Genomic DNA, 20,143 nt, shown 5'->3' with positions numbered 1-20,143 from the left:
GATCAATATTCGTAACCCCGAAATAGTGTCCCCTTCGATTGATATTAACTGAGGAATATTTGTGCCTATTAAATCCAATTTGGAGGCTCGGTGACGTGCCTGGCCCCGTATTATAAAATTCAATTTGATTTTGACTACTCGTACGTGTAAGAATCTATCATAAAACGTGTAATTTATTCTTTGTTTGAACTGTTCTTTCCTCAGAATTTCCGCCATTTGAATAAAAGGCAATTTGTTTCAATCTCATGAATCGTACTGTAACCCTTTGGGCTCTAACTTATGCACACGACAAGCATATGAAAAAGATACACTTCACAGGATCATTAAAACGTAGAGTATTCATAGTCGAGTTCCTTCTGTGTTTTTTTATTCCATTCACTAGGTCCGTGTTATTTTCAGATTCCAAGCTTTTCGTGTTTCCTTTCACCTAGCCGCCGAAATCCTTTCGAATTTCACACTGTTACGAAATTACTCCCATTCATTTATCGTTGCTTTCGTCCCTTTAATATTTCTTCTATTATTTTCTTTTAAATAAAATTTACGCAAAAGAATTTCCGTATATTTCATTTAAAAGTACAATTGCTTCCTTAATTTTCTATTATAAATTTTTCAGACGATGCATTTGGTTCGAGATCCCAGAATTTTTGTTTAGAAATATTTCTAAGCTAACGAACGGAGGAATTAATTCAACCTTAGGTGCGTCGACTCGACTCGGAGCGAAAGGTTAATCGTTTCCAGCTACAAACCGTGAGCATGTGGAATCGCATCGCGACGGATCATCTCCTCGAACGATAGAAAGTAAGAGTTATATCACTATACGAATACCAATCGCCGTGGTGAAACTCCATTGTGTTATTCAAGTCTAAGCCATTCTAATCGAATTCTAAAATACGTTACGGACTAAAACCGAAAATCATTCGAAATCAAAATAAGTTTTAACACTTTGCTCCGAAGTATCCCAAAATTTCTCAAAAATCGCAATAAAAGATCCTTCGATCTCCCACTAAATTGTAAATTTCCCGGATAAGAAATTTTAATTTTGTAAACCAGCTTTTCGTAATTACGAGAACAATCAATTTTGATCTTACATCTCAACGATCCAGCTACCTCAATTCAACGAGGAGAGATTTGCTCCCCGATATTTCCTGCATTTATTTGAATACTTCGTTAGGTCGCTTTAAACTTCACCGGAATTCAATTTCGCCTGAATATAAACTAATATTGAAGCAGCAGAGTCGAGTGATGATCAACTTCGTTTCTTCCTCTAACGTAAACGAAATTACAAGTACTTCGAAGGTACTTTCTATTTTCTCTGTTTTACCTTACCTTCTACCTCGCTTTTTACTTGCCTAGTATTATTGAACCTAACTTCAAAGGAGTAGCGTCACCTTTCCTGGTGCTAGCTTTCCTTCGCTCTAGAAACCAATCATGTTAAAAGCAATTTCGACCCTTCTTGCCGCGTTTCTCCTCGCTTTCAAGCGAAACTGGCAAGAAAATATTGCAAAATTTTTTTTCGGAAAAATTAAACCCGTGAAAGTAATTCTACGGAACTGTTCAATTATTTCCAAGAAAGAACCGTTTCTTCGAACTCTGAGATTAGGTTTAATATACGAATATTTACGCAAAAAAGATTTCATATTTCAGTTATCATGTATAAAATACATTTCCTGCTGTTTGAGCTGAATCAAATATTTCCTAGTTTTTCCTTATTTTTACTTTGTGCCATACCGATTAAAAGAAAAACAGTAATTTAGAGGATCCTAATTTCCTTCTTATAAACAATACAGACGTTTCGACCAGAAAAATTGACTGTGCTTCTGTGCAAATTTACTGCAACTTTTTGATTGTTCGTGAAGCTTAATTTATAAACATCTGTCTGCTGCGTTTAGCGAACGCACGAAATTCGATTAACATTTCGCAACACCTCCCGTTATCCCGAATTACTATTAATCCATTAATCATCGACGATCCGCGAACTATATTAATTACATTCTATAATTCCGTGACGGCGTATCAAGTTTACGTTACACTCGATAAATGTCCCAACGCTTCTGAACGATGCTGTACGATATTGTATTGTGAATCACCGAAGGACAGGATAGCTATTATTATTCGGTTACCATGTTACGTGCCATAAATCACTGGTTAATATGAACTCGTGACGTCCGCTGCTTTAGTACGCCACGCACCGAATCAGTATAATAGACTTTCGAGTGTGTGAAAGCGAATCGGGAATTGAATCGAGTGAAAGAGGGTTATCGGAGCTGCGAAAAACACGCGGTAGCGCGATGGGATTTGTTGCTATATACGCCACGGTTAAACAAATCCGACCGTTTCTATTTAGTCGTCACTGTCCCATCGACACAACATTTATTTATTTTCCATCGAATCCTCAATCGAATACAATACGTCCTGGAGTTCAATTTGGTGCCATTTTCGTACCATTTTCGGAAACAGAACGGAATACATGATTTTTCAATCATAAGTACAGCTTTGTACCTTCGTGGATGCTTTTCGATCAAAATTATATCTCGTGATGAAATCTACCTGAATTTTTGTGGTTACAGCCCGGTTTTTATAGTAACTTTTAACTGTATTATAGTAACTGGTTTTTCTACACTTATCATCTCTATTTAAAATACGCAAAATATTCGTTTTAAATCGCCTCTATCTTTCTTGCCGAACATATTTTTTATCCCCAATTCATAGAAAAACTTACTATCACCCCTATAACGCTAAACCTACCACAGTTAAATAAGCATTTGTTTAATGTTCCAGTTATTAAAACTGTACAAATGCTTTCATGGAAAATATTGGAATAAATTTCCTGATTCGTCTACTACAATGAACTAGAAAATAGAAAAATAGGAGATAGAAATAAATTCAACATCGACATTTTGAAAAGGCAACACTTCGTTAAAGTAGACAGCAACAAGTACAAGAAGCTGGAGCATACAGTTTCTGTATCAAACTAAAAGCATCGGAGGAGTCTCTCTCATGTTTCGAAAAACCAGACAGATGGAGGAACACAATTGTTGCTCGACACGAGAGCATAATTCGTCCGTCGATACGCGTTTAGGGTCGTAAATACGGTGTAAATGGTGGTGCGGAAAGCGAGCAGACAGCGGGCAGAATTGTTATCGGGGGTTTGGGGTGGTAGAAACGTGCCCACGAGTTATCATCTCGGTCTCTTCAATCTTAATCGTTTCGCCGATAAAACAAACGGCTCCGAAGAGGGAAACCGCCGTCGTCCCGGGCTACCATACGCATAAATGCATCGCGGATGCAATTTCTCGGATACGCCGCGGAACGTACGCTCTCTCCGGTAGGAACGCGTTCGAGCCTTGACGATTTTAAAGGATTAATGCGCGCAGCGCGGTGCCTCGTCGTTTGCACTCATGAATAAAGAAATATCTCGACGGGTACTCCACCCATAAAACGCGCGCAGTTATTTTAAATTCGTTCTCCCGCACGGGTCGCGTGCTCGAACACGTGTTCGAGTGTACGCCTCGGTTCGCTCGATAGTATACGATTTTTCCCTTTCAGTTATGCGGTCTTCTCGACGCCGTTCACCAAATGTGCCGCTACCCGGCGAGCTGCGGATGTTTATGCAATTGCGGAATGGTTCGTGGACAGTTTCCACATTGTCAACCAACTGGGGTCCCTGTTACCGAACATTAGCACAGATACACTTGACTGTCTTAATAAAATTTGAATATCCTAGATCAGAAAACGCTTGATTTAACAATGCTAGCAAACGAAAATACGGAGAATGAGCAACGCGGTTTCGCAATGTCTGCTCGAATAGGTGTATCGGTAGTAAACGACGAAACTATTGTAGCCACGCAGATTCCGAGAATCGGATTTATATTTTTCGCTTGCAGAATTGTTAGAACGATCTCAGCCAAGGTTTACAACGTTTGTTCCGAATCGCGCTGTGTTCTAATTTTCTAGATTCTTGAGTTTATGCTGTTTCTTTATTACTGGCACGAATAATAACACTCGCAGCTAGTAATGCAGTTACATTCCCTGTTGTATGAGATATTTATTACGTTTGTATATGTGGTTTACGATGTGCATGAAGCACGAATTATTATTTAAAATTTTAATTTTTCTGCTCGGCGATCGTGTATGATAGCGCTGGCGAATCTGTTTACCTTCTCAATAGTGGCACAGAAAAAGTATCGCGAACAATGGCGGCACGGTACAATAGTGAGAAAACCCAACTTCACGGGAGTCTAGTTTCTTGCGAGAGAAGTAGTTCGTACGCGTGGAATAATTAGTGCGCGGGCGTGCTTCTTTAATTAATCTTCTTTGCACCTTGTTATCAAGCCTTGGTCTCAAATTCGTTTAATTAATTTATCAATGTATTACTTGTACGTCTTAAGAGCATTTCATGTTCAACAGAACAATCAATAAATTCTGGTCTTGGGTAGTTAATCGCTACCCACAAAAATAATTTTTATTAATTCGATTTTTAAGCTTGCTAAATATTCTTTTTTAATCATTATTATGACGATGATTAACGATTTACATAATGATTAAAATGATATTCGAAATGCACATTTGAAATTTAATGATTTTTTATATTCATAATGGACAAAAGAATTATGAACGGCGTTAATGATTGTCATCATAATGACTAATGATTTCGATGAATATCATCCTAATGATTTCGATTATTGTCATCATAATCACTGGTAACAGTAGTAGTTGCAACAATGACGATTTTGATCATTATTATGATGACGATTAATGATTTCAACGATGCTTGCTATGATGACTACACATACTTAAAATCGAATGACTTTTTATATTCGCAATGATCCAGAGAGCTGTCGACGATGTTAATGATTGTCATCGTAATGGCTGAATGATTTCAATGATGATTGCAATAATGACCACACATATTTGAAATTGGATGATTCTTTGCATTCACAATGATCTAAAGAACTACCATCGGGAGTTAATGATTGTCATCGTAATGACTAATGATTTCGATGAATATCGTCACAATGACTAATTATAGTAATGATCACGACAATCATGATTTCAATGATAATCGCAACAACGATCAATATGTAACATTGAGAGGATGATTTTTTAATATTCATTACAGATAAGGCTGTAAACGATTGTGCTTACTTGTAATGATTATTAGTTTCCGATGCTTATCACGACCATCGCTGCCAACCGTAATGACTATCACTGCAAAAACCACCGATTCCCACGACCGTAATCATTCCCATCTTGAACTATCATAAAGCCACCACCGCAATGATTGCGTAGTACTCGGTAACTATAATCATTATTCATTAATTCGATTACATTTAGCTGAACCGGAGTTTCTAACTCGAGGGTACCGAGTACGGAGGCTCTCGTTATCGATCACCGTCGCCTATTAAAACCAGTGCCTTAGCGGCTAATTGCGCATCGTAGATTTGATTAAACGACCGAATTATGATTGCTAGTTTATACGCTGCGCGAAACGAATTCGCGGCGAGGCGCGGCGCGGCGCGGCAGAACGCGACACGCACACCGAGGAAGACCTATCGGAAAAAAGATGATCCTAGATTAGCAGGTAACACCGGCGAGGTAAGTTTCCTATATCGGATTTCTCGGTCGGTGGTGTGCGGAAAACGTTTAAAATGTCAACAAGGTCGGGAACGTCGGACCGGGTTAATTGGCGCATGAATGTCACGGCGGATTTTAATCGGTAAGCGGCATGCGGCACGAGATCACGAAAGACGCGCGCCGAGAGATGCGATAAATTCAAGGTAAAGTTCGTATCAATGGAACCAACTTTAAACCCCCGATAATATACTCCCGGCGAAGCCCCTGCTTTACACCTACGTGTTCCATTACGATCGCGATGCGACGACGATACGCGCACCGCTTAGGCTCGCGTACAAAAATTACCGATATATCCATTACACCGTAAATACACAGGCACGCACACGCACACCCGCAGAAAATTCAAATAAAAACCGACATCAGATCGTACAGTCTTCCAAGCACACACAAAAAAAAGAAGAAGAAGAAGCAGTGTCAACAGTGGTCGATCGATAATGCTGACGCATACACGTTCCGTACGATCTAACGGTCCATTGATAAATAATTGAAGGTCAAACGGAGTAAGCGGTTCGCATACAAGAAAATACATAGAGGATGAAAGATAGCCATGAAAAGTAGAACTTACGGATACGGTCTTTAGACCTGGTTCGCAGCCAGCGAAGATCACGGTTAACGTATCTTCCCAGAGATTGTCGGCGATCACAGTCGTCCTTTGGTCCGACGTTTGCGTGCACAAACTACAGATCGGTGAACACACGAGAGACACGCGTGATCCGCGAAAGACGGAATACTCTCCGGCACGGCGGCTGCTTCTCTTCACTCCGACAAGGAGATCGAGACATATAACGGAGTGTTTCTCTTACCACTGTCACTGGAAACTTGTTACTCGAACCGTGACCGGCCGCGATCGCACACGATTTCGATTTACGGATTTATTTAGCCGCAGTAGCCACGGACCGACAGACAGGTCAAGGAAGAAAAACCGTACGAATTTTCCCAGTCAGTGCGAGCTAGCCGTTGGGAAAACCACCCCCTGCAGAACCGGCGCCCCAACAGCCATGTGCCGCCCTAAACCTCCGCCCATTGGCTCGAACGAAATGTTCTGCGATCCCCGGTGTGTCCCTCGAACCGTTTTAATTCCACGTGAATCGTGCGCGATGGGAACACGGCTTCTCGATGCGTAAACGGTCGTCGGATCGTCGGTCGTCGTCCGGTGTCTCTTCGTTATGTTATCATGAACGACAACTCTGCACGAGCCATCCCTGCGGGAGCTCACCGAGAAGGGGGAATGGGAAAAGGCCAACTGACAAGACGTCACGTCTCCCGGGAGCGCTTCGATCTCTCGGAACTCACCATATCCACCGCACAGCTGCCCGCGTGTCCGCGCATAACACCGATCAACGCGGTAGGGCCCGCGGACAGCCCCTGGTACCGATCGTCGTGCAACAGAAACGTGCAAATACGCCCCGCGAATGATTCATGCACCGTCTACCCGACTTCACCCGCGAATCGAGAAAATGGCGTTGTACACTCCCTCGCGGCCGCTCGCTCTAGCAATATGTACCTCAAGCTACGCTGATTCCCATCGTACCTCGCCAGCGCTCGCCCCCCGGTGTGGCCTAACCGAGAACTATCGCGCGCCAGAATTGAAATTCAAGACGCTGCACACTGCCACGGTGCACAGTGGTGCCAAATGGCCAAAAATCTGTAAAAACGAAACTATTCGACGAATTTGTTTGAAAGATTGAAAGATTTGTTTGAGAGATTGCCACAGGTATAACGCTTATTTGGCAAACAAAATTTTTGTAAAAAGTTGATAACGTTAAGTAATATGGGCTAATCGAAAATCTCTGTTTTCTGCCCATTTTTTATTTATGGAAGCATACAACAAATATTTTAATAGATTTTGGTCTGGAACTAATCGTTTTGGCAAGGTGTAATATTGGTCTAACTTTGTGCAAAAAATTATGAGACCCTTCCAGACCCTTTCACCGCAATTTAAGTTTAAATATCAACTTCCAGAATTTCCAAGAGTGAATCGTGCGGAAGTTACGATTATTTGATGTTCCAGGGGAAATTTTTTAGGAATATTTCTAAATAATAAAGAAAAATGTGAAGTGCATATGATTTATTAATTTTTTATGTATAAAAAATATATTTAACAACAATTTTTTTTATCTTACATAAATTATTTTTATAGCATTCATTGGAACACTACCAAAAAATACCTGTTGCATTTTTGCAACAGTGGTACAGTGAACGAAAACTTTGTTTATTTAACATAAAAAATTGTTATTAAATATTTTTTTATATGTATGAATGTCACATTTTTTTATAATCTGATATGTATCCCTTAAAAATTTTACCTGAAACATCAAATAATCGGACTTCCGCGCGATTCATTCTTGGAAATTTCGAAAGTTGATATTTAAACTTAAATTGCGGCGAAAGCATCTCGAAGTATCTCATGATTTTTTGCACAAAGCTAGATCAGTATTATAACTTGCCAAAACGAGTAGTTCCAGATCGATTTACTTTTAAATCGAATCATCACGAAAATTTTTGTAATGCTGCTGAAAGAAATTGTTACGAACTCTTGGTTAATAAATTATTGTGACAATGTAATGTAACGTTTTCCTATGAACCTGACTCGTGGCGCCACTTACTAGGATGGTCTGTAAACGATGATAAAATGGAGTCTTTTACGAATTTATAATTTATCCGACTGACACCACGCAAACGCGCAATGTTTTAGTTGCACGACCGGTAAATGTGCTGTTTGTTGTTGTGTAAACTTGTAGTGATATATTTAGGATTTATCGACAGGTTGCATAAATAAATTTGTAATTTGGAAAGGATTTATTTTCATCATGGCTGATGAAGCAGAGCAAGTGAGGATATTTATTTGTTGTGATAAACTTGAGTCTAACCTATTCTAACCTAACATGCATTTTTGTTTTAGGTACCTGCGATAAATGTTAAGGAACCCTTAGATCTTATAAGATTGAGTCTCGACGAACGTATTTATGTTAAAATGAGGAACGAGAGAGAACTCAGAGGGAGATTACATGTAAATATTTTACTATGTAATAAAAATATATGTGTAAGTTATTTGTATGTATGATCGATGTTAATTTCAGGCCTACGATCAGCATTTGAATATGGTGTTGGGAGAAGCAGAAGAAACCGTAACTACAGTAGAAATTGATGAAGAAACGTACGAAGAGGTTTATCGTACCACGAAAAGGAATATATCCATGTTATTCGTCCGTGGTGACGGTGTAATATTGGTTTCTCCGCCTAGTATGAGGGCTCCAATCTAATCTTTCAACGTGTATATGATATTTGTAAACGTTACAAACGTATAATATAGATTTAAACTTAATGCTACTATAATACTACCACTTTTTTGTATCAGCGCTAAAAGAAGTTGTGATATGAGATTCAAAAATACGATAAAGTGCTATTAATAAGTTTGTGACAAAGGTATAAATATAGAGAAACAAATTACATTTGAGATTGTATTAAAACAAGTACACAAGTTAAAAAATTGAGAACAATAGAAATTTTGTAAATGAAATGATGAGTTTGTACTGGATTACTTTAAGAATTTATTTTAATGATTATGTTTTAGCTCGTGGTTTTAAAATCGAATTGTTAGTAAGAAGTAAATTATCCGGTCTTGGTGTGGTAGATTGATCTGCCGGTTTTGGTATTTGTGCAGTGAGATCTGCTATCCTTTGGTCTTTGAGCTTCATTAAAGATTCGAGATGAGTTACTTTTTGTTGAAGGGCGTTGATAGCATCATTCTTCTCTTCTAATTCTTGTTTTAGTCGAACAAACACGTGACGCGGAACAGTTTTATTTGCTACCTCTTCGAGATCGAGCACCGATTTAACAATCTCTGTTTATGGAAAAACAAAATTGAAATCAAACATCTTTTGATCATTTTTCTTTTAAATATACCACCTACCTCCTTTCTCAGTATCCTCAAATTTAGAATATAGATCGGCTCTATCCGCGTTACAGTCTCTTAAAATTTTTATCCTCAAATCGCTCAAAACTTTTTCGACAACTCCCGGTGTCGCATTAGCTAATTGAGCAATTACGTCCTTTTTTAGTTTCATATTCAGTTTAGACAAAACCTTACGATTCAGCGTACACCAATTTTCTACTTTTTTGGCAATGCTATTCCCAGATATATAATTGTGTATATCAACGTGTCTAGGATAATATTTTTTTAACAATTCCGCCATAAAAACTAAAATTCACCATATAAAAGTTTAAAAGATAATCTTATTATGTCAGAAATATATTTTCTTGTACCTGCATCGGAGAAGTCTCGAGCGAGGTTCTTCTTCGGCTTTGAAAACGTCATTTGCTCGACCCAATTATAAATTTCCTCGAGATTATCGTTACTCTCCGATGTCACACTCATGTTTCGATTTTTATTTCCACAAAAATAATATAAAATGACTTCTTTATACAACAAAATTTACGGATGACGTCATATCTTTGTACTATATTACATTCTGTCAATCTTCGAATCGCCAAATTTTATTAATAAAATAGCGAAGGCTGGACTTTTTACTGTGTGCGAATGTAACTTCACGCCGGTTTCGTGTTTCGAACTGCTTGTTTTGTCAAATATCACTAGCATCTTGCACCAGACGGAGCAGCTGACGAAATGACGCTAAATTTTCTTATATTCAGAGCGGAGCATTATATTATATTGCTTATATTATCTCGTCTTTACTGTATTCAATATTCTTCCAAACTTTACGGAAAAGAAATATAAAATTATTCTAGTTGTATGAAAAAAATATAAAAAAATAGAAAGTATCAAAAACAGAAAATTTAATGACATTCTGCGAGTCGAAAATTAGCAATAATATTTGTACACAATTTTCTAATATTTTAAAATATATACAATATTCAATATCAAACGAGACCCCATCTAATTTTTACATTCTATTATATTACTTATTTCAATAATTTTCGAACTCTAGTGTCGGTGTCGGAGATGCAATCGCAGACAAGCAGACTTTTCCTATCATGTTCAAAACTATAGCAGACTATAGTTTCTGATCCTTTTACTTGTAGCTTTTTACTTTGTTTAAGTCCCGGTTGGACAAGAAATTGTATTTGCGTTGTGACCTTTAAAATAATGCTTCGTGGAATTCATTGCGAAATTTAGTAAACATGAAATCTATAGAAGTTCGATAAAATGACGAAGCCGAGGCCGTTATTCACTTTTGTAAAGACTACTGAGCAGTTGATATATTAAACATTTGTTAAACAGCCAAATCAGTTTTTTTACAATACCCTAAGTAGACGCACAACTATTTTTCCTTCAATAAAGTAACTAGACCGAAGCTGTTGCTTATTTTTGTAAAGACCATAGATGACATTAAATCATTATTAAATGCAGTTAAGTTTTTAGAACACTACAAAAGACTTAAAACTCGAGCAAAAGCTTGTTTAAAACAGACTTCGTATACGTAACATCTCTCTAAATAATTCTCTATACATTTACTTTACATATCCTGCCACATAGAACGCGTGTACACACTTTTATAAAACAATTTTTTAATCGCGTCATACGCAAATCTACTGTATTTCATTTCTCGTCCAAAGTATGGATGCACAATAAAATAACGAAGTCAAAAGGATTATTTATATTTGCATTATAGTGGATATTAAAATACAAAATGTGTAGTTCAATTTCTTAGAATACTACTTCTGTCTTCATCCCTTAAACAGATGCATAGTAACTAACAAAATTAAAGGGATTATTAATTTTTTGTAAGGACCTAGTAGATGTTAAATATTTACAAAATAGCCAGTTTAGAATGCTATTTCGATTTTCATCCCCTAAGTTGGCACTAGTAGTTTATCCGTCCAATTAAATTTTCGGAGCGCCACAGGTTCGGTGGGCAACAAGTGTCGTAGAATCGGCGGCTATCGTGTCTTTTTAATCTGAAATTTCTTCCCGAAGATTAAAGGAGAGAAAATTTCGGGGAATCGATGACGGAGTGAAACGTAAACATGAGTACGTCACATGGGCCGAAAGTGGTGTAACACGGGGATTTCGAGTCTGCGTTCACGCGTGGCACGGCATTTATAGAAAAGGCGCACGCCCGGTGGTATCGTCCGAAAGGCTCGGAGGATCTGTGGCGTCTCGCACGTCTTCAGTAGCACGTTGCACGAATGTGGAGTCGTAACGGAAGGTCGAAACTTCCCAAAATAAGAATTTTCTCGGTCGATTTCCAATCGACCAGAATCTACCCTGAGATTTCACAATCGCCGTTTAAAATTAATCTTATCGTAGAATCGAAATCAGGTGCGCGAACTTTCAAGTGATAAGTGATTTATGAGAGATCGCCGAGTTTGAAATTGAATATTCATTTATCCAGCTGCATCGTGAAATTCGAATATAAACAGTTTTTTTTTAAATATTCCTCGGCTTACGAAATCGTTCCCTGATCGGTCAATGACCAGGGGAAATCATGGCTGGACAAAGTAGTTCTACAGGTAAGTGATTATTCTTCTCTGTATTTAGTATTGTTTACGTCGCCGTGTTTATTTAGTTGTTTTTTTTTTTCAAAAATAGGTAGAATTTGTTATATCTTTACATTTGAAATTTTATCGCCTCGCTTCTTGCTTTCCGAGATTAGTTCGGTGACCTTCAAATGTCCTCCGACTCCAGATTCTCATACGGTGCTATGATGTCGCTATTTTTAAAATTGCATTACTAGCAAAATACGAGTATTTATCAATAATAAGAAATATTCATGTAGAAAGTGATTTTCGTTCGTAGAATTTTTACGTTGTCTATGAAAACAGAACATTCAACAAGTTATGTTAAATGTACGTTTCACTGCGTTGATTTTAAATTTACGTGCAAATACTCGTTTCACTCAGCAACTTGTAGACGCACGTGTTTAAGACAAATAAGATTCTATTGACAAATTTAATTTACGAAGTTGAAAAATTGAGCGAACGAATATTATCGTAATTTAACGGATATTTGTGGTTTGATGGTAATTGAAAAGTATTGCGTATTGAAAAATAAGTAATTGACTGAAATCGTTTAAACTGCGGAATTCGTATAGCCGCGCGAGTTGCAGTCGACGCTTGGTTGATGCAATTCCGTTGCAATCGGAGTAACTAATTGTCGTCATCCATGCGCTCTATTATCAATTTCGAGGAATTGCTGTTGCTAGAATGTCAAATGTCGACGAGGTAAATCTATACTGATTTATGAAATTGACGCCGATGGGTAATTTTGAATTTTGTCGCGTATTTACTGCAGAGATAATATATTGATCAATTAACCCCTTTTCGTCGCGTCGATCATTCAGTTGTTACGTATTTGATCAGGGAGATATTTTGGAACCACGTTTATGTGACCGTTGACCCATTTTCTTTTTTTTTCTTTTGTGAACGAAGATAAACGTGCGTAATAAAAAACGATGCTTTTATCTGAGAATACTAAACTGTATCCATCAAGTCAAGTGTTTGATATTAGCGTGGCCATATGGATACACTTCTAAAGAATTTTTAAATATTTGTCAATGATCGATCAGGTGAAATGTGTTCATGTTATCAGATGTAGTTTGATATAAGTTTAGAATAGATTAAAGATTACTAAATGATAATGTTCGTATAAATACTCATATAAATATAAATACGTCAGATGCAAAAAAGTAAAAACATTTATAGTATTTAAATATTCTGTTGCATTATTTCCAGCTTATTATAATCACTAAGAAAAGATATGAATATAAAATATAAATATAAAATATAAATATTATATAATATAAATATAAAATATAAATATAAAATATAAATATTATATAATATAAATATAAAATATAAATATTATATAATATAAATATAAAATATAAATATTATATAATATAAATATAAAATATAAATATTATATAATATAAGAAAACAATAACGAAGAAATATTTCGTTCGAATAACGAAAGTTATTCGCTAAGTTTATCGATGGCAAATAATATACACATAATAAATTAATATTATTTGTAAAATCTTTGTGAATTTCTAAATCCTCATAAATTATTATCAACAGCAAAACAACTTGAAACAGTAAAATAGCAATTACTCAGGATTTCTGCAAACCACAATTAATCATTTAAAAAGATTTCCTTTAATTGAGATAAATTACATATCGGGGAATGAATAAGTGTAAAATTACTCGAGTTATCATTTGCTTCATTTGATATCGGCTAAGTATCTCTCGAGTCGTCGTCGTAAAAGCTATAAGAGTTGTTGAGAGTACTTTTTCTGATACATGGTATCGTATAATTCAATTATTTTTAAGTTCGGTAATTGTAAAGGTTTTCAATAGAGGTTTGATTAATATCTTATTAATCTACCTCACGGAGCCAGGTAGATGATTGAACAGTTTATATGCACAATTGGTCACGTACGAACGCGCCGTTTACACGTAATGATTCACCTCGCCCGCAAGAAGACCTGAACTGAAAGGACAGGCAAAGTCGAAGACCTGAAAGCCCGTTCACCTGCCTTCATGCCGTTCGACACGTCCTCCGATCTTCTCTTATGACCCCACCGACAATACTGTGGTTCCTAAAAAAACTATAGTACAACGACATACCTGGACTCACTTTCAAATTCGAAGTCAAGATATTCTTTCATGATACACCGTCTGGGAAACCGAAGATGCTTTCTTTGGCCCAAAATGTTACAAATTGAAACCTCCGTACAAACATTAAAAAATTTTTCTCGTGACAAAAATTACCCGTGGTTTTAAAGATTGAAGCTTCCAACGAATGCTTAAAATTTGATCTCCAATTTTTTCTAGACGATTTATTGAGCTTAGAATGAAAGGGTATACTGCCATCTTCTCTGTATCATGTACAAATGTCCTAGAAAAAAAATGAGTGGCGGTACGCAAAAGTAGAGGCTTTGGGATTTAAAATAAGCCCTTTCTTACCGTACGATTTTCTTTTTTTTTAAGAAATTATCATAGTTCAATATTGACAATTCCTAGAGAATAGCCCAAATACTTTTTGAGTACACTGTACAATGGCTCACAGTAATATTCGAACACTTCTAAAAGAACAATGACCTTCTTAAGATTGGATCAAGCAACTTGAATTACTTTTTGAGTACTTATTAAAAAGCTTAGTTTACTAGCGGACATAAGAACAAAATGGTAGGAACAATTGCAATTGGTCGGAATCGCGGAGAAAAATTTGCAGGGTACTTTCTACAACTTTTTTATCTTTTTAATATTTATTGAGAAAGTTAAACATTATTTTTAAACACATTTTCAGAGAGCAAAGGTATCGTGTTGCCAGCACGGTACCTGGTGGCAGTAATGGGTTCTATCGGGCTGGCAATTATTTACGGGTTCAAGGTGATCGTAAGTGTGGCGATAGTAACTATGGTAAATCATACTGCGATAAAGCAACCTGCAATGGATGAAAACGAGTCTGATTTTGCAACTGTACTCACGGTGGGCGAGTGTCAATACGACGATGGGTCCGTTAATGTGACGAAAAATGTCGCCGAGGTATATATAAATCTTTTTCTTTGTGGATGGTACATAACGTGCTGAATAAAATAATATCGGTAGAAAAGTAATACGTATACATGTGGTTTGCATAGGATGGACCATTTGTGTGGAACGAGCCACTGCAAGGTCTCATTTTATCTGCGTATTTCTGGGGATACATGGTATCTTTGCTTCCGGGTGGCAGAATGGCTGAACTGCTATCCGCAAAATGGGTAATGAATGGATCGGTACTTCTAAACGTAGCGGCATGCATATTGTCACCTGTTGCTGCGAGTCTCCACTACTCCCTTTTCATTGTGTGCAGGATTCTTCAAGGAATCGGCGGAGTTAGTATCGAAAACCTCCAAAAACCTCTGAATTAAATTACCTTAGTAATATATAAAGTACTATTCTTATTGTAGGGTGTAACATTCCCTGCTATGCACGTTATGATTGCTAAGTGGGCTCCACCGAACGAAAGAAGTGTCCTCGCTTCGATCGTTTATGCAGGTACATAATAATTTTTATCAATTCAAGTCTACACTGGTGGCCTACTCATTTTTATTTCAAACAAACTTTTCTTTCTTTATCAGCACTTTTACCCATTTTTATTATCCTACTTGTTTTATTATTATTTTAGGGACTGCGCTGGGAACGGTGATTTCCATACTATTGACGGGGTTGTTAGCTGCAAATTTAAATTGGGTATGGATATTCTACATAGAAGGTGCTCTTTGTTTAATTTGGTGTGCTGCCTGGTGGATAATGGTCGAAGACAGTCCCGAAGAACAAACAAGATTTATTAGTCAACAGGAAAAGGACTACATTATGGAATCTTTAGGACGCACAAAAACTGCTAATGAACCAAAAGAGGTTCGTTAAGTTTCATGTAACTGAATATAATAGACTACAGTCCCATCGGTGAAATAAACTTTAGACATTAACATATACATTTGTTGTGGATAGTCTAATGCTTCCGGGCAGAAAACACGGATTATTTACAGATTACAGTATGTCCGTTACTCACAACGTACATTTATTCTTTTAGAGATTGGCAGTTCCATGGAAGGAAGTGTTAAAATCGAAACCATTTATGGCAATTTTAATTGCTCACTTCTGTAGTAATTTTGGCTGGTACATGTTACTCATTGAACTGCCCACTTTCATGAATCAGATTTTAAAGTTTGACATGACTTCCGTGAGTATCTTTGTTAAAAGTTTAACAAGAGCTTGAAATTCATGTTGTTTGCATGAAATATTTTTGCCTTCAGAATGCTGGCCTCTCTTCTATGCCATTTTTATGTATGTGGATCTTTACCATGATACTCAGCAAAGTTTTAGCCATCATGCAATCAAAGAACATGATCACAGTTACAGTGTCAAGGAAAATTGGAACATTGTTCTGTAAGTTTTGTTAGTTACAACATTTTCGTATGTGACAATATAATACGTCTAATTGAACGCAACCTAAAACATTTTCGTTCTGCAGCGTCCGTTGTTCCCATGTTCTGCCTGATAGGAGTTTCGTATGTTGGCTGCAATAGGACGTTAGCAGTTGCATTAATGACTATTGGAGTGACTTGCATTGGCGGAATGTATAGTGGATTCTTGTCAAACCATATTGACATTGCTCCAAATTTTGCTGGTACCCTTGTCGCGATCACCAATTGTGTCGCTACTATACCTGGCTTCATAGTTCCGATATTTGTGGGAAAATTGACACACGGAAATGTAAGTAACTTAAAGAAATATACAACAATCAATATAATTAATAAAAATTTCAATATGGAATCTGTTGATAATTTTTTGCTATTGCAGCAAACTATAGGAGCATGGAGGGTCATATTCTTCACGACTGTGACATTATACATAGTCGAGATGTTGGTCTACACTATCTTCGGAAGCGGTGAAGAACAACCTTGGAATAAAGCTAAACCAACCGATGAAGAAACAAGCGATCAGACATTGCCACTAAAAGACGACATCAAAAAATAGACTTCTCTCAGATGTGTATAATATTAATCAATTGTTTTGTTTCATTTTTTACACATATAAAGCACGGTATTGTTTTCTCGGCTTTATACTCACACACACGCACGCGTGCGCGCGCATATGTCGTGTAAAAAATGAACAATTTAAACAAAAGATTATCACTGATACTCTCTCTTTACATGACAAGACTTACACATTTATTGTACTAAAATTTTACAAATGTTACGTTAAATGTTATAACATTAATTATGTAGTTGCAATACTATGTACATTTTATACACACGTTATTTTATGTTAGACAATTACTCACGTTCATCGTACTCGTTCTATTTTACAAAAATACATAGGACCCCAGTTATTTGCAAGTGTGGGAACAACAAGATGACCGTATTTCGATCCAATATTTGCGAATTCGTACAGACTTTGTAGCGGTGATAAAGCTTCTGACATGTCTCTGAAAAAAGTATATCACATAAGCAACAAATACAATTAATAAAATTGTTTTCCAAAATAGAAACGTAATGTACACACTTTACAACCATAACAGAATCACTTTCTTCCCACGCCCTTTTCAATGCAACTTGTACAACACCGTCATTTTGAACTGGACTTAGAGAACATGTTGAATAAACGACGATGCCTCCAACTGTCACCAGTTTTAATGCATTTCTATTAAAACAAAAAAATAAAATAAAGATTAAATATTAAAATGAAAATAATACAATACAAATATAACTTCATTTGTACTCATAAGTACTAACGTTAAAATGTCGGACTGCAGCTCCGGGAGTTGTAACCTTTCCTTAAGTCTGGTAGGTTTAAAAACATTATTTTCAAAAGCATGCAGTGAATGTCTATCTGTTGTGCATGGTACGTCAACTAGAATCTGGAAAATATAAACGTATATTTTATCCTGTTCGTCACTGAAAACACAATTGGACATTTAGCAAATATTAACACCTTATTATACAGATCTTTGTCTTCGATTTCTCGAGCATCTCTTTGTGTTATGCAAAACATTTTTTCCATATCGGTATTAAACAGATATTGTTTCGCAACAGCATGTATTTTATTTGCTCTAGACTCTGATGCATCATTAGCAACCACTATACGCGGCATGAGAGTTTGAAGGATAGTTATAGCTTTGCCTCCTGGTGCAGCACACATGTCGAGCACAACATCGCCCATTTTAATGTCAAGAGCTAAAACAGGTAGTAAGGATCCGCCATCGAATAAATAATAATCTAGAAAACGAGAGTTTCATATTAATACCATTTCAATTCATATACATATCTACTAAAACAGCCTGCAGACGATACGATTTATCGTATGGGTCAAATCGTATCGTCTGTAGGCCGTTTGAAAAAAGACATTTTCAGTTAAAATTGTAAGATACAGACCTGAAACCCCAGTGGATCCTCTTTTAGGATAGGGAAATATAGTGTCACTATCGCTTACGAAAGTAAATGGGTGTAAGTGTTCTGGAAATGGTAAAGTAGACTCTTTAACAATATCTACTTTGAAGTTAGCTCCTCTATTATAAAATTTATAATAATCGGATTCTAGTATGTAGCCGTCCAAACCTGTAGAATAAATTAATATTGGTAATATATGAATTTTTTTTCAAATTTAAAACAAAATAGTTTAAACTGACCCTTTAATCTTGTAGAAGGTACATACTCATAAAGCATGGATTGATCAGTAGGCGATTCAATAACACGATTAGCATCTATTTCAATCTCATTTAAGTCAGCTTCTATAGATTGTAATTTTACAGGCTGTAATGCATCAGTTTTTTGAATCGATGATTCTGTATCTTCTTCTGAATTTAATGATTGCGATGAATAGGAATGGCCTTCAGGATAAACTGATTCTATATCTGATAATTGCATGTTTTCTATAACAGAATCCATGGGATTTTGTACATTTTCTGATAACATAGATTTAGTCTTTGATTGTCCGTCCATATTGTTTTTATAAACATTGTACAAGGATTTTAAATGTATTGCACCTAAGCACTAAAACAAATTTTAATTATAGATACTTTTAATTCCTTTGTATGAGTTCTAAAAAAAAAATACATACCTGTAATTCCAATTTTGTCCTATCTACATCGCTAAAATTATTGATTACTGCTATATGTTTGTTTTTCTTTATAAGTAGTGAGGCTCGTATATCTTCCCATTGTTTCCCAAAAATTGAGCCATAATACTCGTCAAAGTGTTCTAGTGCTTTATCCTTAGGTAGTTTCTTTCTCTGCTGTACAGACTGTAAAAGCATATTTAAAATATTTGAGTAAATACTTTTTGGTACCAAAGTTAGCAGCACCTTCTCAGATTGAAACTGTTTCCATATACCTGATTAATTAATTAATTACCAAAAAGAGAGATGCGAAAGGTAATAAAACTAAGCAAAGAAAATAAATATACAGAAAACAAGCAAAAATATTTGAAATTTTCGGACTTGTTGAACATGCTTACAACCAGGTGAGAGGTGTACACAAACTTTAAATTTTAATAATAAGATACAAACCCAATGATTTGGACCGTGCTTGCACCTGACGGATATTCTTAGTATTCCCCTTAATTTCAATTTATCAAATAAATGCGCCATTTTTTAAATAATAATATATAACCCTTTAAACAATCATAATTTTTTCAGGTTATACCGAAGCTCCAGTAAACCGAAGACAGAAGCATGAGAGCGGCAATGCTCCTTCCAAAGTATCGCCACCAGATGGCGTCACCCGTGCATTCGTTCTTCAAGGTATGCATTTTATTTGAATTACAAGATTTGTTATTCGTTATTCATTCCATCTTCATTTCATCTAATAAAGATTATTTGTAGATACTAAAAATTGTATATTTACTACTTCCTGAAATTTAAAAATTGACGCTATAAAACCGGGTGCTGAAATCCGGAATTCAAGTTAAGAAGTCCTGTCTGGGTGTCCTACAGGCGGAGTCAATGAAACAATAAGTTTGTTCTCAGAAATTTGGATGGAATATATCTTTTTTCATAGATT

At 36.3% G+C, this 20,143-nt stretch overlaps 5 protein-coding genes across 6 annotated transcripts in view; 2 read left to right on the top strand and 3 right to left on the bottom strand.

Annotated features, from left to right (window-relative positions):
- Positions 1-7,174, bottom strand: part of Scar (wiskott-Aldrich syndrome protein family member 3 SCAR) — a 52,756-nt gene extending 45,582 nt beyond the window's left edge. For both annotated transcript variants that reach the window (XM_076798499.1, XM_076798502.1), the window contains exon 1: positions 6,200-7,174. The gene's annotated coding sequence lies outside the window, so the exon portion shown is untranslated. The remainder of the gene's footprint in view (positions 1-6,199) is intronic.
- Positions 7,175-8,295: 1,121 nt separating this feature from the next.
- Lsm3 (U6 snRNA-associated Sm-like protein LSm3) lies at positions 8,296-9,154 on the top strand. Its single transcript, XM_076797642.1, has 3 exons — positions 8,296-8,465; positions 8,537-8,644; positions 8,715-9,154. Exons 1-3 carry the CDS (start codon positions 8,445-8,447, stop codon positions 8,895-8,897), a joined length of 312 nt encoding a protein of 103 aa, XP_076653757.1. The 5' UTR covers positions 8,296-8,444; the 3' UTR covers positions 8,898-9,154.
- A 41-nt stretch (positions 9,155-9,195) lies between these two features.
- LOC143359602 (sperm flagellar protein 1) lies at positions 9,196-10,885 on the bottom strand. Its single transcript, XM_076797641.1, has 3 exons — positions 9,901-10,885; positions 9,548-9,835; positions 9,196-9,478 (listed from the first exon to the last, which is right to left on the bottom strand). The coding sequence occupies exons 1-3, from the start codon at positions 10,010-10,012 to the stop codon at positions 9,198-9,200; spliced, it is 681 nt and encodes a 226-aa protein (XP_076653756.1). The 5' UTR covers positions 10,013-10,885; the 3' UTR covers positions 9,196-9,197.
- An 807-nt stretch (positions 10,886-11,692) lies between these two features.
- Positions 11,693-17,401, top strand: Mfs3 (major facilitator superfamily transporter 3). The gene is made up of 9 exons (XM_076797441.1): positions 11,693-12,108; positions 14,906-15,144; positions 15,240-15,473; positions 15,549-15,636; positions 15,767-15,999; positions 16,175-16,324; positions 16,398-16,530; positions 16,616-16,857; positions 16,945-17,401. Exons 1-9 carry the CDS (start codon positions 12,084-12,086, stop codon positions 17,119-17,121), a joined length of 1,521 nt encoding a protein of 506 aa, XP_076653556.1. The 5' UTR covers positions 11,693-12,083; the 3' UTR covers positions 17,122-17,401.
- Positions 17,295-19,776, bottom strand: L(2)10685 (5-methylcytosine rRNA methyltransferase l(2)10685). Its single transcript, XM_076797442.1, has 8 exons — positions 19,651-19,776; positions 19,204-19,386; positions 18,773-19,136; positions 18,519-18,701; positions 18,079-18,362; positions 17,880-18,004; positions 17,650-17,787; positions 17,295-17,572 (listed from the first exon to the last, which is right to left on the bottom strand). Exons 1-8 carry the CDS (start codon positions 19,729-19,731, stop codon positions 17,431-17,433), a joined length of 1,500 nt encoding a protein of 499 aa, XP_076653557.1. The 5' UTR covers positions 19,732-19,776; the 3' UTR covers positions 17,295-17,430.
- Positions 19,777-20,143: the final 367 nt, after the last annotated feature.

The sequence above is a fragment of the Halictus rubicundus genome, chromosome 12 (genome assembly GCF_050948215.1).
Source record: "Halictus rubicundus isolate RS-2024b chromosome 12, iyHalRubi1_principal, whole genome shotgun sequence".
In the NCBI taxonomy this organism is placed as follows: Eukaryota; Metazoa; Arthropoda; class Insecta; order Hymenoptera; family Halictidae; genus Halictus; species Halictus rubicundus.
Note: the sequence above shows the minus strand (reverse complement) of the source record. Positions and strands in the feature narration are given on the sequence as shown.